The 17876-nt window shown below is 43.0% G+C and overlaps 1 protein-coding gene across 1 annotated transcript; it reads right to left on the bottom strand.

Annotated features, from left to right (window-relative positions):
* Positions 1-778: 778 nt before the first annotated feature.
* rxfp3.2b (relaxin family peptide receptor 3.2b) lies at positions 779-9629 on the bottom strand. Its single transcript, XM_028587689.1, has 3 exons — positions 9454-9629; positions 9062-9182; positions 779-2008 (listed from the first exon to the last, which is right to left on the bottom strand). The coding sequence occupies exons 1-3, from the start codon at positions 9627-9629 to the stop codon at positions 779-781; spliced, it is 1527 nt and encodes a 508-aa protein (XP_028443490.1).
* Between the last annotated feature and the right edge of the window lie 8247 nt (positions 9630-17876).

Raw genomic sequence — 17876 nt, 5'->3', positions numbered from 1 at the left:
TTTAACAAACACATACTGTTAAGCTTTTCAATGACTTGGCTCTTTTATTGTTTTTTAGACATAGTAAATACTACTATTCAATATGAGCCTACTTTTTAAATAATTTGGTTAGGTTTCATTTTATTCCCAATCTGCTTTTACTGTATGGTGCAATGTACACCATTGCACCATAGAACAAATATAAACACAGCACTGGGAACGCCCTCATTATTCATATTCTATTAATTATAATAATATTAACATCTTGGTCATGATTCCTCTTGTTTTCTGGGAGTAAATCCCTTGTCAATTCACAGTCTGAGAGTTTGATCAGAGAAGTTCTCATTCACTGTGAGCGTACAGAATGGTTGATCCCACTCTTGATGCCAGTGCCGTGGCAAATGTCATTCGGGGTTGAGCTAATTTCAGAGTGTCTGAGGGCTGCAACTATTTAAATCTCATTTATGATTGACATCTATACAGACACATTACCAGAGAGCAGTACACGGATTGCCTGTCGGAGGCAGAGAAAGAGAGAGACAGATACTGTGCCGCGCAAGAGAGTCAGTGTATAACAAGTCAAAAAAAAATTTGCCGAGTGAATACTGGAGCACGCAGTGAAAGTGGGGCACATCCCACCGGGTAGTCCGTTATGATTATGTTGTTTTCAAAAACCAAAGGGATTTGGTGACAGGGTTGAGATAACTCCAGATCGATAGGCAATTTTCACTTATTTACTTTGTGAGTTAGTCATTCACTCCTTCAGATCCTCTGCCACAGTGCGCCTTAGTCATCCACATCAGACATCCATCTGGACCAGCACCAGCGCAGGCGGTGCCTCAGCCACTTTGGCCCTGCGATGCAGCAGATGAGTCAGGCTGCTGAAGGATGGCGTGGCGTTAAGGAGAAGTTCCTTGAGTCCTGCCCGAAACTCTTGGCGAATCAAGCAGTAGAGCACGGGGTTGAGGCAGCTGTTGGTGTGTGCCAAACACACAGTCAGGGGGAAGGCGTAAGCCTGCGCATTGTAGAAGGCCTTGCTGAAGGGAACAAGGTCAAACTTTATTAGCACTCCCCACAGTGTCAGGGCCTGATTGGGAAGCCAGCACAGAAAGAAAGACAAAACCACGATGACAATGGATTTGGTCACTTTGGAGCGACGCTTTTGCCGGCCCTGCTCAACCTCTGGGCCCCCTGCTCCTGTGATTCGTCGGCTGAGGATTAGGCGGACTAGGAGCAGGTAGCAGACAGTAATTATGATCAGAGGAATAAGGAAGCCCAGCAGGACCTTTTGCAGCTGGTAGAGTCCCAAAAGAAACTGTGGATCCCAGTTGCCTGAGTCCGGGAAGCGCACCAGGCACAGCTCCTCATCTGACACCTGGACGCTGCTAGAGTAGATGGCATGAGGCAGAGTGGCCAGCAGAGAGACAGCCCATATGCCCAGGCTGGTCCACTTGGCTCTAGTGGCTGCCGCCCGTCGGCTGTGCATCTTCAGCGCGGAGCAGATAGAGTAATAACGTGCCACGCTCATAGCGGTGAGGAAGTATACGCTGGCATACATGTTCATGGTGGTGACAGAGCTGATGATTTTGCACATCACACGGCCAAACGGCCATCGGAAGTCCAGGGCTGTGTCCACCGCCCAGAAAGGTAAAGTCAGAACAAACTGGAGGTCTGTGATAGCCAGTCCCATCACAAAGCAGTTGATGGACGATTGCTTCTGCCTGTAACGTGAGTGCAGCAGATACAGAGCCAGTGAGTTTCCTACCAGCCCGAGTGCACAGACTATGGAGTAGACACACGCTATCATCACACGCACCACTAAACTGGCGTTGTCTCCTGGAAAATCCATGATAGATTCCTTGGTGAGGAGCTGCAGCCAGCAGTGCAGCGACAGGTTGCTGGTGGAACCGCCGCTAGGGTTTCCAGTGTTGTCCTCCAGTAGTATCTGCTGCTCACATGGCTCTGGAGCCAGTGTTAGAACTCCAGTCTCATTCAGCTGCATGGCTGGACTCTCTTGCTCACATGTTACCTTGGACATCAAAGTTGGACAGCTATGTGTTACAAAAGAGAGATAAAAAAAGTTTGCGGTGATGGCATTTTGAGCATTCCTGATGTATCTGTGTCAGGTTATCTCCCACTGCAGTGAATATGCCATCCACTGCCACGAGTATCCTCCTCTCCTCTCTCCACGACTACTCAGCTCTGCGCGCCACGTCGGTTTATAGGTTCCACGGGAACGCGCAGCGCTCAGTCGCGCGGTCGACGCTCATCTCCTCCACCAGTCAGATTATTGGACCGCTTAAAGACGTGGAAACAATGGTGCGCGTAAAATATGTAAAGATGTAAGGAGGACGCCTGCATGTGCTGGATTCCGACTTCAGATTATCACACACTGTGCTGGGTTTGATGTTCTCACTTTACACATCTGATGAAAACGCTCAATGTTACTGGAGGCTTTTGGAAAAGAGCAGCATACTGCGCTGTGACTTGCGCATTCCGTGTAATGTATATAGTGATATAGTGTATCAGATGTGCTTTTCACAAATTCCCCAGCAGTTGCAACTTTTTAAAAGAGAAACGAAACGAGGTCGGGAGCGTCTGTTATAATACACCATGACAATAAACTGCGTTGTTAAAAGGAACACACTGAAAATAAAGATGTTATTGCAAATACTACTACTGCAAGTACTATACTATTACTGTTAATAATAATATTATGTAGGCTATATTGCACTATATTGCACTTTTTTAATTTATGCTTATATTTACTTTATTTATAAAAGACTTTGATTATAAATACGATCAAAGAGAGAGAATTGTGAAGATTTGTATTTGCTCCTAATCATGAAGTTGTTTTTTTCATTCAGAAGAGTGAATGGAGTTATGCAGGAATTCTCAGCTCAATCACTAGAAGTAAATATATCAAAAATAAAATTTCATTACAAACAAGCTGCAACATTTATAAATCCCTGACACAGACATAAAATGTTTTCTGGCTCAGAACTGATTTACTTTGCAGCTTGTTATAATAACTAGCTGTGGTTGGTTTTCTGTTCAAATTATAATGTACATGCTTCCACATGATGTGCTGCAAAAACCACAGTTGTAATCAAAATAAATTCCCCTTCAGTTCTTGTTGGCTTGAAACTGGCATCAACAAAAACATGCTGTGCCACCTTGTTGAAGCTGATGTTATATTTCCAAACAGCGAAGGCCATGTAGACTTCAGAATAACGGTAGAAACAGTTGTCCACAGACTATAACAAATATTACTGGGGGTATTACCCTCTTACCTTAAGTTTTTTGAAATCACTTATCTTGTCCGTATGAAATCCCCCCTGTACGTTTTTGAGCAAACTAAAAAGATATGACTGGACGAAAAAAATAATCTGCACTGTTTTAATACGTTGCGACCCAGTTCTTGACACCTTAACAACCCTTAAACCTCCGCAAGCACTGACAGCATTCTTAGTTTAATGTTCTAAGCACTCAAATCTGTAATGGAGTAGGCCTAAGCCTGAAAATTCGCCACAGATATAACCGCTTTATTTTGATGTGTGAAAGTATAAACATTGCGTGAGAATGTATGCGTGAAGGTGTTTCTGTGTGTGTGTGTGTGTGTGTGTGTAACGTTAACGTTTGTACAAAAAAATAAATAAAATGAATCAATCTCTCTCTTGTTCACTCACTACGTAAACTATGTATTTGTGTGAGTGGGAGCCTACTAGCGGGTGGGCAGTTTTTGTGCGTACTGTGAAGTAGAATCCTGCCAGCCAGGAAGCTTAGTCAGGTGTGAATAGATTCAGAGTAGTTCAGACACTTCACTGATAAATCATAGATTGGCTTTATGGTCAAAGATAGGTTTTGTATAATTAACTTCAGTCTCTGCCAGAGACAACTGCTTTTAAAAGTAACGTAAAAGTAACGAGTAAAGTAAAAAGTTACTTTCCATAGGGGGTAACTAAGTAAAGTAACAGATTACTTTTTTAAGAAGTAACGAGTAACGAGCAAACACTACTTTTTCAAAGGAAGTTCCCCAACACTGCTCCTAACACATCCTACTGCTGCAGGCTGCAGGCATGATGGAGAAATGCAACAGTAACACAATTCTGAATGGCGCTTTTTATTTTCCAAAACTCCAGGACGGCTCGTAGACAAGTCAAAAGCCATATCCACATTGTGTAAAGCCAAATTAAAATATCACCGAAGCACGTCAAGCTTGAGCTACCACCTACGAGCTAAGCATAGTAGAGTTATGCCGCGTTCTATTTACCTCGGAACTCTTATTTAACGAGGTCAAAGTCAGAAACACGCCCCCTGACCTTGTATTTATGAGCTCGGAACTTGTACAACCTCGCAGTAGCCCGAGTTCAAAATCCAACATGGCTGCCCCCTGTATCAACAGTTTTGAAAGCTGCAGTAACATAAAGTTATAAGAACTTATGTTGTTACGCTGTTTGCATGCAAAAAAAACGGCGTAATGCATTGCTATCATCTGGTTGCTAACAATAGCTAACCGGGCTAGAGCTAATGGAAACAATGAAAATCCGACTTTTAAATAGAACGCATTCAACTCGGGTATGACGTCATTCCCAGTTCGGGCTTCCAAGTTCCGAGGTAAATAGAACACGGCATTAACGTGACTCAGGTTGATGCTAGTGGGCTCAGGAAAGCACTATTTTGGAGAGTGGTACTCGCCGAATCACCACTGGGGTCGGGTGCGTTGTCACACGGGTGGCAGTGAAGGTCAGGGGCCTCGACGGACCAGACCCGGGCAGCAGACGCTGGCTCTGGGGACGTGGAACGTCCCCTCTCTGTGGGGGAAGGAGCCGGAACTGGTGCGGGAGGTGGAGCGCTACCGGTTAGATCTGGTGGGGCTTACCTCTACGCATAGTCTCGGTTCTGGAACCATACTCCTGGATAGGGGTTGGACTCTTTTCTTCTCCGGAGTTGCCCAGGGTGTGAGGCGCCGGGCGGGTGTGGGGATACTCACAAGCCCCGGCTGGCGCCCCACGTTGGAGTTTACCCCGGTGGGACGAGAGGGTTGCCTCCCTACGCCTGCCGGTTGTGGGGGGGAAAACTCTGACTGTTGTTTGTGCATATGCACCAAACAGGAGTTCGGAGCATTCGGCCTTCTTGGAGACCTTGACTGGAGTCCTGTATGGGGCTCCAGTGGGGGACTCCATTGTTCAAAGCGCACGTGGGCAATGATGGAGACACATGGAGAGGCGTGATTGGGAGGAACGGCCTCCCTGATCTAAACCAGAGTGGTTGTTTGTTGTTGGACTTCTGTGCTAGTCATGGATTGTCTATAACAAATATCATGTTTGAACATAGGGATGCTCATAAGTGTACTTGGTACCAGAGCACCCTAGACCAAAGGTCAATGATCGATTTTATAATCGTTTCATCTGATCTGAGGCCGTGTGTTTTGGACACTTGGGTGAAGAGAGGGGCGGAGCTGTCAACTGATCACCATCTGGTGGTGAGTTGGGTCAGGGGGTGGGGGAAGACTCTGGACAGACCTGGTAAGCCCAAACGGGTAGTGCGGGTAAATTGGGAAAGTCTGGAGGAGGCCCCTGTCCGACAGACTTTCAACTCACACCTCCGGCGGAGCTTTTCGTGCATGTGGAGGCTGGGGGCATTGAACCCGAGTGGACAATGTTCAAAGTTTCCCTTGCTGAAGCTGCGGCGAGGAGCTGTGGTCTTAGGGTCTTAGGTGCCTCAAGGGGCGGTAACCTACGAACACCGTGGTGGACAACGGTGGTCAGGGAAGCCGTCCAACTGAAGAAGGAGTCTTTCCGGGATATGTTATCCCACAGGACTCCGGAGGCGGTTGCAGGGTACCGAAGGGCCCGAAGGGCTGCAGCCTCTGCCGTGAAAGAGGCAAAGCAGCGGGTGTGGGAGAAGTTTGGAGAAGACATGGAAAAGGACTTTCGGTCGGCACCAAGGTGCTTCTGGAAAACTGTTCGCCACCTCAGGAGGGGGAAGCGGGGAACCAAGCTGTGTACAGTAAGGATGGGACACTGTTGACCTCAACTGAGGAGGTAATAGGGCGGTGGAAGGAGCACTTTGAGGAACTCCTGAATCCGACTAATACGCCCTCTATGTTAGAGGCAGAGCTGGAGGATGATGGGGGATCATTGTCAATTTCCCAGGCGGAGGTCACTGATGTAGTCAAACAACTCCACAGAGGCAAAGCCCCAGGGATTGATGAGATCCATCCAGAAATGCTCAAGGCTCTGGGTGTGGAGGGGCTGTCCTGGTTGACACGCCTCTTCAACATTGCGTGGAAGTCTGGGACGGTGCCAAAGGAGTGGCAGACCGGGGTGGTGGTTCCCCTTTTTAAAAAGGGGGACCAAAGGGTGTGTGCCAATTACAGGGGTATCACACTTCTCAGCCTCCCTGGTAAAGTCTACTCCAAGGTGCTGGAAAGGAGGGTTCGGCCGATAGTCCAACCTCGGGTTGAGGAGGAACAATGCGGATTCCGTCCTGGTCGTGGAACAACGGACCAGATTGCAAGGATCCTGGAGGGAGCCTGGGAGTATGCCCAACCGGTCTACATGTGTTTTGTGGATCTGGAAAAGGCGTATGACCGGGTCCCCCGGGAGATACTGTGGGAGGTGCTGCGGGAGTATGGGGTGAGGGTGTCTCTCCCATCCAATCTCTGTACAACCAAAACGAGAGCTGTGTCCGGGTTCTCGGCAGTAAGTCAGACTCGTTTCAGGTGAGGGTTGGCCTCCGCCAGGGCTGCGCTTTGTCACCAATCCTGTTTGTAACATTTATGGACAGGATATCAAGGCGTAGTCGGGGTGGAGAGGGGTTGCAGTTCGGTGGGCTGGGGATCTCATTGCTGCTCTTTGCAGATAATGTGGTCCTGATGGCATCATCGGCCTGTGACCTTCAGCACTCACTAGATCGGTTTGCAGCCGAGTGTGAAGCAGTTGGGATGAGGATCAGCACCTCTAAATCTGAGGCCATGGTTCTCAGCAGGAAACCAATGGAGTGCCTACTCCAGGTAGGGAATGAGTCCTTACCCCAAGTGAAGGAGTTCAAGTACCTTGGGGTTTTGTTCGCGAGTGAGGGGACAATGGAGCGGGAGATTGGTCGAGAATCGGCGCAGCGGGTGCGGTATTACATTCAATTTATCACACCGTTGTGACGAAAAGAGAGCTGAGCCAGAAGGCAAAGCTCTCGATCTACCGGTCAGTTTTCGTTCCTACCCTCACCTATGGTCATGAAGGCTGGGTCATGACCGAAAGAACGAGATCCAGGGTACAAACGGCCGAAATGGGTTTCCTCAGGAGGGTGGCTGGCGTCTCCCTTAGAGATAGGGTGAGAAGCTCAGTCATCCATGAGGAGCTCGGAGTAGAGCCGCTGCTCCTTCGTGTCGAAAGGAGCCAGTTAAGGTGGTTCGGGCATCTGGTAAGGATGCCCCCTGGGTGCCTCCCTAGGGAGGTGTTCCAGGCACGTCCAGCTGGGAGGAGGCCTCGGGGAAGACCCAGGACTAGGTGGAGGGATTATATCTCCAACCTGGCCTGGGAACGCCTCGGGATCCCCCAGTCGGAACTGGTTAATGTTGCTCGGGAAAGGGAAGTTTGGGGTCCCCTGCTGGAGCTGCTCCCCCCGCGACCCGACACCGGATAAGTGGACGAAGATGGATGGATGGATACTCGCCGACCTGTTATTGAAACCAAAGTGCAAACACTGTCTCATCAACCGGTGATCACTGGACGTCAGTGAGTAATCACAATTATTTAGAAGTTACTGCACACTATATATAGTAACGAGACCAAATAAGAACGAAAATTTCGGTGCCTCATTTCAGTGCCTGACTTTACACTACACCTGACAGCAAGTAACGTTAGCCTACCTTTAGCTAGCAGCTGGATTAAACACAGTTAAAATACTGACAGCTAACGTTAAACAGTGTAAAGTGTGACTGTATTTCACTGTAGAGGATTCCAACACCAGGACATAACAGTCTGCTCTGCAGCGCAACAGCTGCCTTTGTCGGAATTAAACAACACAGACGGTGCGTTCACTTAAAACAGGTAGCCTCGTGGTGCATTCAAAGTAATTGTAAAATACCATTTTCCCATCTGGTGGTTGTTTTTGTCTTTTAACAGCAATTTACTGGTGAAATAAGTAATTGTTATAGTTATTACACTATTATTAAATCTTTAATTTTGACCATGGCCTTAACAATAAACAAGTTCCTGACTGTTGTTTAGTACCCTTCTTTTTTTTTCTTTTTTCTTCTTTTGTTTACAGTAAATTCAATTCAAATTTATTTCAAGGGCAATATCACCATAAGATATGGTCTCAGAACACTGAAATAACTGAAACTAAATAAATAAAAACTAATACAAATCTTAAAGTCAACATCATAAAATAACTTTCTTTGCATTATTTTGATTCCCCGTCAAGATACACTGGTAAGAATTGCTTTCCATTGTTAATATGTTTATCGTGTGATAAAACATGAGATTAATCGCGATTAACTATAGAAATTCAGCGATTAATCGCAATTAAAAAATGTAATCGTTTGACAGCCCTAGTTTTTTATTTTTAACATTAAAGCAGGTAAACATGTTCTAGAACAAACACAAAATTCAAGTATAATCCTGAAAAAGCTATATAATTGTTGCCCTTTAATACCTGTCTAAAGACTAATTCCTTTTCTTTAGCCTCTTAATTATCATCTTAAAAACATGCCTGACCTGTATATTGAAAACGCCTAAAATAAAGTTATATAAAATAAAATTTTAAAAAACATGCCTGACCACACTCTGTTTTTTTTTTAAACTGTTTGGGTTTTATTTTAAATTTTTTCGCAGGAGGTGGTGAGTTGACGGAGGTTAGGGGGACGTAGTAAACCAGCAGTGGCCAGAGAAGTCGCAGCAGAATGCCATGCTAGTAAATCCAGGCTTGCAGCCCTGACTTGTCCACTGCAGCAATCCAGGCGTGCAACTTTTTCTTTCAACTCTTTGAAGTGTGGCTGTGTCCCTAAATGTGCTGTTAAAGACTTTTCTTAGGCTCTTAACTGGCTTCTCGTGATTGATGGAATTTGGACTCCTACCAGGGAGAAACGGAACTTGTCGGTTATGTTTCCCTTTCTCACAACAAGGGATCGGGACTTAGCTGGTTTAAAGTCCATTCTGTCCCACCTGATGAGGTGTTTGGGGCCTTGGAGGATCCATCTGCAGCCCAGTATGGATCTTGTGGTCACACATCGGGTAAGTTGGCCTTTGCAATCCACTTCTGCTGACTTAACTAGCATATTCATGGCTAAGGCGAACAAGATCACTGAGATAGTGTACCCAGCGATTATTCCTTTTTCCAGCCTATGAAATGATGTTGTTAATCCAGAGGTCTCAAATTGAAACAGAATAGTTCAGAAAGAGGTCCGTGATTTTGTCTGGAACATGGTGTAGAGTCAATGAGTTTTCCACCAGCTTGAGTGGTATTGACCCATAGGCGTTGACAAGGTAGAGCCACAGCACTGCCTGATCGCCGTCGCCTTCTTGAGCCTCCTGGATTAGCTGGGTGATAACTCCTTTATGCACAATGCAGCCTGGTACTTTCGCGATCCCACCTTTCTGTACAGCGATGTCAATGTACTCATTCTGTAGCAGGAACTCCGTCATGTGTCGGGCGACGATCCTGAAAAATATCTTTCCCTCCACACTGAGCAGTGAGATGACCCTGAACTGCTCAATGTTGCTTGAGTCCTCCTCCTTAGGAATTCAAAAACCCTCTGCATGTCTCCACTGCTGCACCACTTTTCCCCTCCTCCAGATGAACTTGATGATTTTCCATAGTCGCTGAAGGACATGAAGACATGAACATCATTAATAAATCAGAAGTCATGATGATTCAAATACCTTAATTTATGAATTAATTAACATATTGTTCCTGCATTAAGTCATGCATGATATACTATTAATCCTTGTACGTTACTGATAGTTCATGAAGTACTACATGGATGAATTCATGCTTTTTCATGCATTAAGTCATGCATGAATTCATGATAATTCATGTACCATTATTATAAAGTGTTACTGCTCCATTTGTTATTTATGAAGCTTTTTTAGTTTCAATCTTGGTGTCAAGTGGAGCCACCACCAGCTGTGACACAGTGCCCGGTTAAGGAAGCCTTTATTTTTTTGCACGGTGTGTGTGTTTGTGTGTTGACTCACCCTCACCACCCCTCACTTAGTCTCACATTGCCAGACCTCCCTCCACAGCGCTGCAGACGAGGGTCTGGCTAGTTCACACAGCATTCTGGGATGGGAGAAAAACTCTGGTTTATTGGCATTTCTTTAAACCAATCAAAATTGTCTTGGGAGGTGCTAAGCACCGGATGGAGCCACGGTGCCGCTGAAAAATAGCCTCGGGAAGGAACTTCTTTTGGTGGAACACGTGTACGTTCAAAAAAAAACTCAGATTGGACAGATAGTCTAGCTACCTGTCTGGATTTATCCTGCAGAGATCTGAGGAGCAGTTAACCATAGTCCTCATAAATCCAACACAAAGAAAAGCGGAAAGTAACTGACATCCGGCTGTAAAGACATACTGCAGGAATTTCCGGCATCACCTGAGTAATCCCGGATGTGGAAAATCGTGGATATAGACTACCACCAACTATACCCTCCAAATGCTTATTGTGCTGCATCTGAGCTGACTGGACTGAGGTATAGTCTGTTTTGTATGTAATGATTAATTTGCCCACAGGAAAACTTAATTCCTCTATCTAAAGGTACTTTATTTGTCACATACACGTACATGTAGTTTACGTGTGCGTTTAACCCATCCCTCAAGTGAGCAGCCAATATCAGCGCCCAGGGACCAACTCCAGATCTGAGCCAGTTCCTTGATCAAGGGCACTGACTGGAGAACCTAGTACATGTTTTTGATGGTGGGGGAAACCGGAGCACCCGGAGGAAACCCACGCAAACATGGGGAGAACATGCAAACTCCACACAGAAAGGCCCCAGAACGACCTGGATTCGAACACAGAACCTTCTTGCTGTGAGGCCACAGTGCTAACCATTGGGCCACCATGCTGCTTAACCATGCTTATCTGGGTGGTCTACTTACCAGATCATCTTTAAATGGGCAATAATTATAAATAATAGCCCACATAAATTGGTGTAACATTGCAATAAATAGCAGGTGCCTTACTAAATTGAAGAACCAGTAGATTACAACTATGGTCAACCCTACCCCTTCCAAATCCCATTAGGAACTGGGAGAAGGAAAAAAAAAATGTATAAGTTGCAGATAGACGTTACACACTTTTGACATGTTGATACAAATCAAATCAGCCTTTCAGGAACTAAAATTGCAGGAGTCTCATTAGGGCCCGTGCACGAAAGTGCAAGGCCCCAACGGTGCCTTGCCAACGGTGCCTTGCACTGAAAGTGCGAAGGAACTTATTGTTTTTCATCAGATTATTATTTTTCCGAGTCCTTTGTCGCATTTTTGAGGACGTTAGCATGCACGAAAACTCACAAAAAATTGCACACATGTCACAACTGGTGAAAATTGCAAAGTCCTGTAGTGCTTGGCCTTGGGTGTTGCCAGGAGGCTCCATAGCGCCCCCTAACGTGCGCCTTAATTCCGAAAAAAGTAAGAAGTTAATAAACCAACTTTTGAGGGAACATAGGTCTCATCTTGAACTCCATGGAGCTATTTTTAGAAAAAATTACAAAATTCAAAAATTCCCAAATCTTGGTTTTCGTGCAAAAATCTTCATTATACAAATACTTGTTTGAGGACTTTAGGATGCACGAAAAATCTCAAAATTTTGCAGCCATTTTCAGAATATTAAACTCTTTCATCTAAATACACATTTAGGCCTGGGAGTGGTATGGTTGCTCCCCTAATTGGTTTTAGCCCTTGGGCACATTTTTGACGGCCTCAATATATACGAAAACTCACAAAAATTGGCGCCCACATAAACACCTGGGAGCTTTGCGAGACTGTACAGCGATTTGGCCCATACCTGTAAGCGGGCTCCATAGCGTCCCCTAATGCGTAGAAGGCCTTAACTTTGACATAGTTGCTCCGATCTTCACCAGATGTAATACCCATATTGGACCCTCATGACAAAAATATATCAAAAGAATTTCGATAGATAACACAATGCGCAAGTTACAGAGGACCAACTTCCTGCAGGGGGCTGTTGAAACAGGAAGTTGCGTATTTTTAACAAGATTTATTCCCGATTGACACCAAATATGACAAAGTTGTTCCGTATAGGGGTTTGAGCATCCACGCCAAATTTATAGTGCATCGGCCATTAGATGGCGCTGTTAGAATTTTTTTTTATTAATTATTCACATCGCGATATATGGGAAACATACTTTGTCTTACTCCTCCTGGGCCGTGAGTCCAATCTGCACGAAAACTTGGATATAGACTCGGTTGACCCTCATGACTAAAAGTTATCAAAAGAATTTTGATAGCTAACACAATGCGCAAGTTATGGAGGAACAACTTCCAGTAGGTGGGTGTGGAAACATGAACGGTTCTATTTTGGCAAAAGTTTTGCGATTTACATGAAACTTGTCTTGGTCTACATGTGATGTTGCATTTCCCAGTACCCCCCGGGGCAAGAAGCGAGGGCCCGTCATCGCTGGTTGCAGCTTTAATTTATTATTATTATTAATGTTATACCAACCAGTTCAAATATATATTACTCTGCTTAGGAGGGAAGAGCTATAAATAGTGTTTGTGTTTAATAGTGTACCAATTATACATTACCAGTCTTGTATAAAGTACTTGAAAGCAATACTTGAGTAAAAGTACATGTATCTTGCCAGACAATGACTTTGGTAGAAGTTAAAGTCTCCTTTTAGAATATTACTTGAGGAAAAGTATCTGATATTTACTGTACTTAAGTATCAAAAGTAATGTTCTGATATTAAATGTACTTAAGTATTGGAAGTAAAAGTAAAAAAAAACTTTGATTATGAACTTCATAGCCAAAGGTGTGTAACGTTGTCGTCGGGGTGGTCATCATCTGTTATGTTGGCGGCAGAGCCTGCACCAGGTGCTTCCATGACACTGTCAGGCATTATGCTTCCTCCTCCTCTTCTTTAGATTTGGCCTATGTTTGTTTTGTTTTTTACCGCTTGGCAAAAAACAGGCATTAACGTCACTAACTGGAATGGCAAGTGCATTATCTTGGCAATTTTGGAGCAATGATTTGCCAAACCTGCTTTTTTCCAATGTAACAAATTTCTTCTGATTTTATTTTGTAGTAACGAGTAACTAAGATGCTTAGGGGAAATGTAGTGGAGTAAAAGTATACATTTTATTTAGGAAATGTAGTGGAGTAAAAGTAAAAGTTTCCGGAAATATAAATAACAAAGTAAAGTACAGACACGTGAAAATTCTACTTAAGTACAGTATTTGTACTTGGTTACATTACAACACTATACATAACATCTAAATTGCCAAAAATCTTCATAAGGGGAGACACTGCAGGTGAAAAGAACAAATTATTATATTATAAGAAATTACCATACAAATATTTTTCTGGAATTTTATGTTTATAAATGGAAATTAAGCATTATCTTGTTAAACATGCGCTGATTTGCATTCACTTCCGGAGCAGAAATCTGAACATTGGATAAAACCAGGTTCCAAATTCTTTTATTTTGTTGACATATTAGAGTCAAAGGGTTTTACAGAGGGGATTTTGGATATCTCCTTTTATCACTGCATAAATCAGAATATGGTGTCAACAGTCATAAAAAATTCAGTAATTCAGTTTTTAGGTAATAAAATGTTACATAAATTAGGCTATGAATGATACCTGAACAAACCCCTCTGTAAAAACCTTCAGAATATAGATAGGAGTGAAACTGGAAGGTTTGGTGCATGTAAGTGTTACTGAAGTGAAGATTTCTGACTCAGAGTATGAGAAAAACCCATTTCGAAAAAACGGCCTTTAAAGGAACATGCCGACTTATTGGGAATTTAGCTTATTCACCGTAACCCCCAGAGTAAGACAAGTCGATACATACCCTTCTCATCTTCGTGCGTGCTGTAACACTGTCTGACAGTTCCAACATTAGCTTAGCCCAGCACAGATCCTGCAGGTAACTGGTTCCAACTACTACTGCTCCGAATTGGGACAAAAGTGACAAAATAACGCCAACATTTTCCTATTTACATGTTGTGATTTGTATAGTCACAGCGTGTACAAAAAACAACGTAACATGAGACACAGCCATCTTCTAACAGTAAACAAACCGGGAACTATATTCTCAGACAGGCTTGCTGCAAGAATATCACTCCGCCCAAGTACTATATTCTTCCACCTGAGAATATAGTTCCCGGTTTGTTTACAGTTAGAAGATGGCTGTGTCTCATGTTACGTTGTTTTTTGTACACGCTGTGACTCTATAAATCACAACATGTAAATAGGAACATGTTGGAGTTATTTTGTCACTTATTCGGAGCAGTAGGATTACTGGAACCATTCACCTGCATGTTCTGTGCTGGCCTGATGCCGTTGGAGCCGTCAGACAGCCTTACAGCACGCATGGAGATGAGAAGGGTATGTATTGACTTGTCTAACTTTGGGGGTTACAGTGAATAAGCTAAATTCCCAATAAGTCGGCATGTTCCTTTAAAGATATGGATTATGAAATATCACACATTTTGCAAGACATTACAGGTGATAGGGTAAAAAAAAATAACTAACAGATATCAACATAAAACTTACCCAGTTATTTACTTACATTAAGACACATATTACACATTTGGATTAAAAATTTTATGAAATTGTATGTTCAAATTTGCAAATGAGGCATTATCTAATCCTAACTTTTGCTGAATTTAGGAGAAATTTGCAGGTGTAATTACACAAGGTGTAGTAAGATAAACACCTAAATGTGTATTTTGGATGTTTCTTTCCCAGTAGTCTGAAAGAAGACATGCTTTGGAAGTATAATAGCCCAAAAACTCAAAATTGAAAAATGTATGGTTTTACCTGGGGTGTCTCCTCATAAGGTGACTGGATCCAAAGCTGTTTTAAAATGCTTCCTAATTACAGAGAGGTGTCTGCTCTGTTAACATTTTACAGTACTCACCCTGCCTACACTTAGACATAGTGATTAAAGGCAGAATTAATTGAAGTGACTTTTAGACATCTGTGCCTTCAGAATGTATTTAGATTTCTCCATCCAAGCCAGTTACACCAGCTAACTGCTTTTTTGTAGGCTACAATTCCTGCCTTGGTAAAAAAAAAAAAAAACTGCTGTCAGGGGTAATTTGATCTTTTTCAACAAAACATGAGCAAGAAACTGCTGCACCAACTGTCTATGGAGAAATTCTCCAAAAATGGCGGAATGCTGATGCTATTTCTGGCACAACTGTTGTTGAGACAGTTGTGATTTATTTATTTTGGTAATGACTTGTATTTGGTTCATCCTTGGATACTTGCTTAGTGAAAGTTAATTTGTCAGACTGTCAAGCTAGATCTGACAGCCTGTTTTACCAAGGCCAGTCTGTTTACACAGCTTACAACACGGAGGTAATTTAAACAGACAAACAAGAGAGAAATATGTACTTTCTGTTGTGCTGTTTGCAGCTCTTAGTTGTTTTTTTCTAATTAAAACGGTTCTACATGAGCCAGATCTTCACCCACAGATCTGGATCATGCTAAACGTTTTTCATGCTATTTTTTTAAAGGCTGCAAACATTCACTTTGCACAAAAATGACCACAAATTAAGTGCACAAATTAATAAATGGCATATCAAGAACCCCATCCTCATTAATTTACTTGAATGGGCACAAAGCAATTAACTTGATTTACCTTATCATCCTTATGGTTTTAGATGAGTCAACAAAGTGTCTGTCTGCAGTAGTTTGCCACACAATGTGATGTGGCAACAACAACACCACACCTATAGATGAAGAGAATAAAGAGAGAACAAAAGCTTGTAGTGTCATATCTTCTGGCCAGGAAATACAGTATATTTCTTACGGCAATTACTTTATTCATACATTGTGTTTTTATCTGTATTGTATTACATTATTGTACTGGAAGAAGAAGCCAAAGGCAAATCTCCATGCTTGTGAACAATAAATGTAACCTGCTCTAAGGTAGATTCATACTGGCTGATCAGTTTCTGTGCTCGGAAACTGCACACGTGGCCCGTTTAATCCCACCATTTAATTCATACCTAAATTAAATCTAGTTCACACAATTAATCAATGCTAAATCATTATGTGCAAAGATATTAAGTCACAACCACAGACTAATGTATGACTCATTTCCTTATCCGTGTAGAGCTACACAAATGTCTGGTGTCTGCATATTTTATTAACTCGTGCAAGAACTCTTTGTCTGATTCACAAACTAGTCACTCATATTGAGTAATACGCCCTTACTATAAACTGTTGCAAACCGATTATGCTTACTTTATGAATGAATAACGTGAATTGAAGGCACACTCGCTAAGATCAATTGTAGCCTATGTGTTTCTGGTAGGGGTGACCCTGAATAGTCGAAGATTCGATGCATCGATATGCGGAGCCTGATTCGACCACCAATCTCACAGTCGGATCTTTGCGGGTGTTATTATGAAACGAGGATCATACCATTTTGGCAATATGGGGGTGCTCAATGTCTAATTTCACACAGAACTACTGGTTTTGTACGGTTATATTAAGTTATATACAGCCTTTAATTATGATAATGCTGTAAAAAAAAAAACGTGAAAAGAAAGAAAGAAAAGTTCAATAAATATGTTTTACGTGTGTGTGTGTGTAAATCCAACCACCCCTGTGAAAGATTTAAGTTTCACTTTCCCTGATCCGCGACAGACGAGGAGCATCAGACGAGGAGATTAACGTTACTTAACAATGTCTGTAAAATGAAAATCTAAAGTGTGGATGCACTTTCAAATGGTAAAAGATGATACAAAAAAAGTAAAATGCAAGTTGTGCCAACAGCTCATGTCCTACCACTCGTCATCAACAAACATGGCTTTCCACTTAAAACGGGTAAGTTTATTACCAATAAAGACGTTTCACTTTTTCATATATAATGGCGCTTTTAATTTACGAATAGCAATATCATATGTTGGGACTTAAAATATGTTAGTCTTTTTCTAGATCCACCCACAGTATCAGACTGACAACAGCAGTTCATCTAGTAGTAGTAGTAGTAGTAGTAGTAGTAGTAGTAGTAGTAGTAGTAGTACCGGAGCTGCGCCAAAACTAACTCAAAGAAATCTAGATTTGAGACCGCCATTGCCCAAGAAAAGGAAAAGAGAAATACCAGACAAAATTGCAGAGTTTATTTCGCTTCACAATGAGGCCAGTGAATGTTGTGGACGGTGAAGGTTATAAAGAATTAATGCGCACACTTGAGCCAGGATACACAGTTCCCAAAATAGAGACGGTTATGCATGCGGCGGATGCGAAATACGCGTCCATACGCGCCTGCGGTTTACATGTTATCCTCCTGCTGACTAGTGTTGTGCCCCTCCCAACCCATTCACACACACACACACACACACACACACACACACACACACACACACACACACACACACACACACACAGATGATTCGACTATCAGTCAACTATAGAAAGATTCGTCAATTCTGATTCGAATGTGTAAATCCTTAGTCGGGGACACCCCTAGTTTCTGGGTAACCAGTTAATGTAATTCACAGAGACCTTCATTATCAGACAGTTAATCTATGCCGGGGCGATGTCACTGATAATTTCCTGTGCTGATGTGTGCCTGGGGTCAAGTGTCAGAGAAGTTGTCCAGAGCTGATATTTGGACAGCTGACAGTATATAGAAAAGATGGAAATAAGTGGCATTACGAGACCGCAGAAAAATGGGTAGTAGTACCAGCTC

This window comes from Perca flavescens, chromosome 9 (assembly GCF_004354835.1).
Source record: "Perca flavescens isolate YP-PL-M2 chromosome 9, PFLA_1.0, whole genome shotgun sequence".
NCBI lineage: Eukaryota > Metazoa > Chordata > Actinopteri > Perciformes > Percidae > Perca > Perca flavescens.
This window is presented reverse-complemented; position numbering and strand designations above follow the sequence as displayed.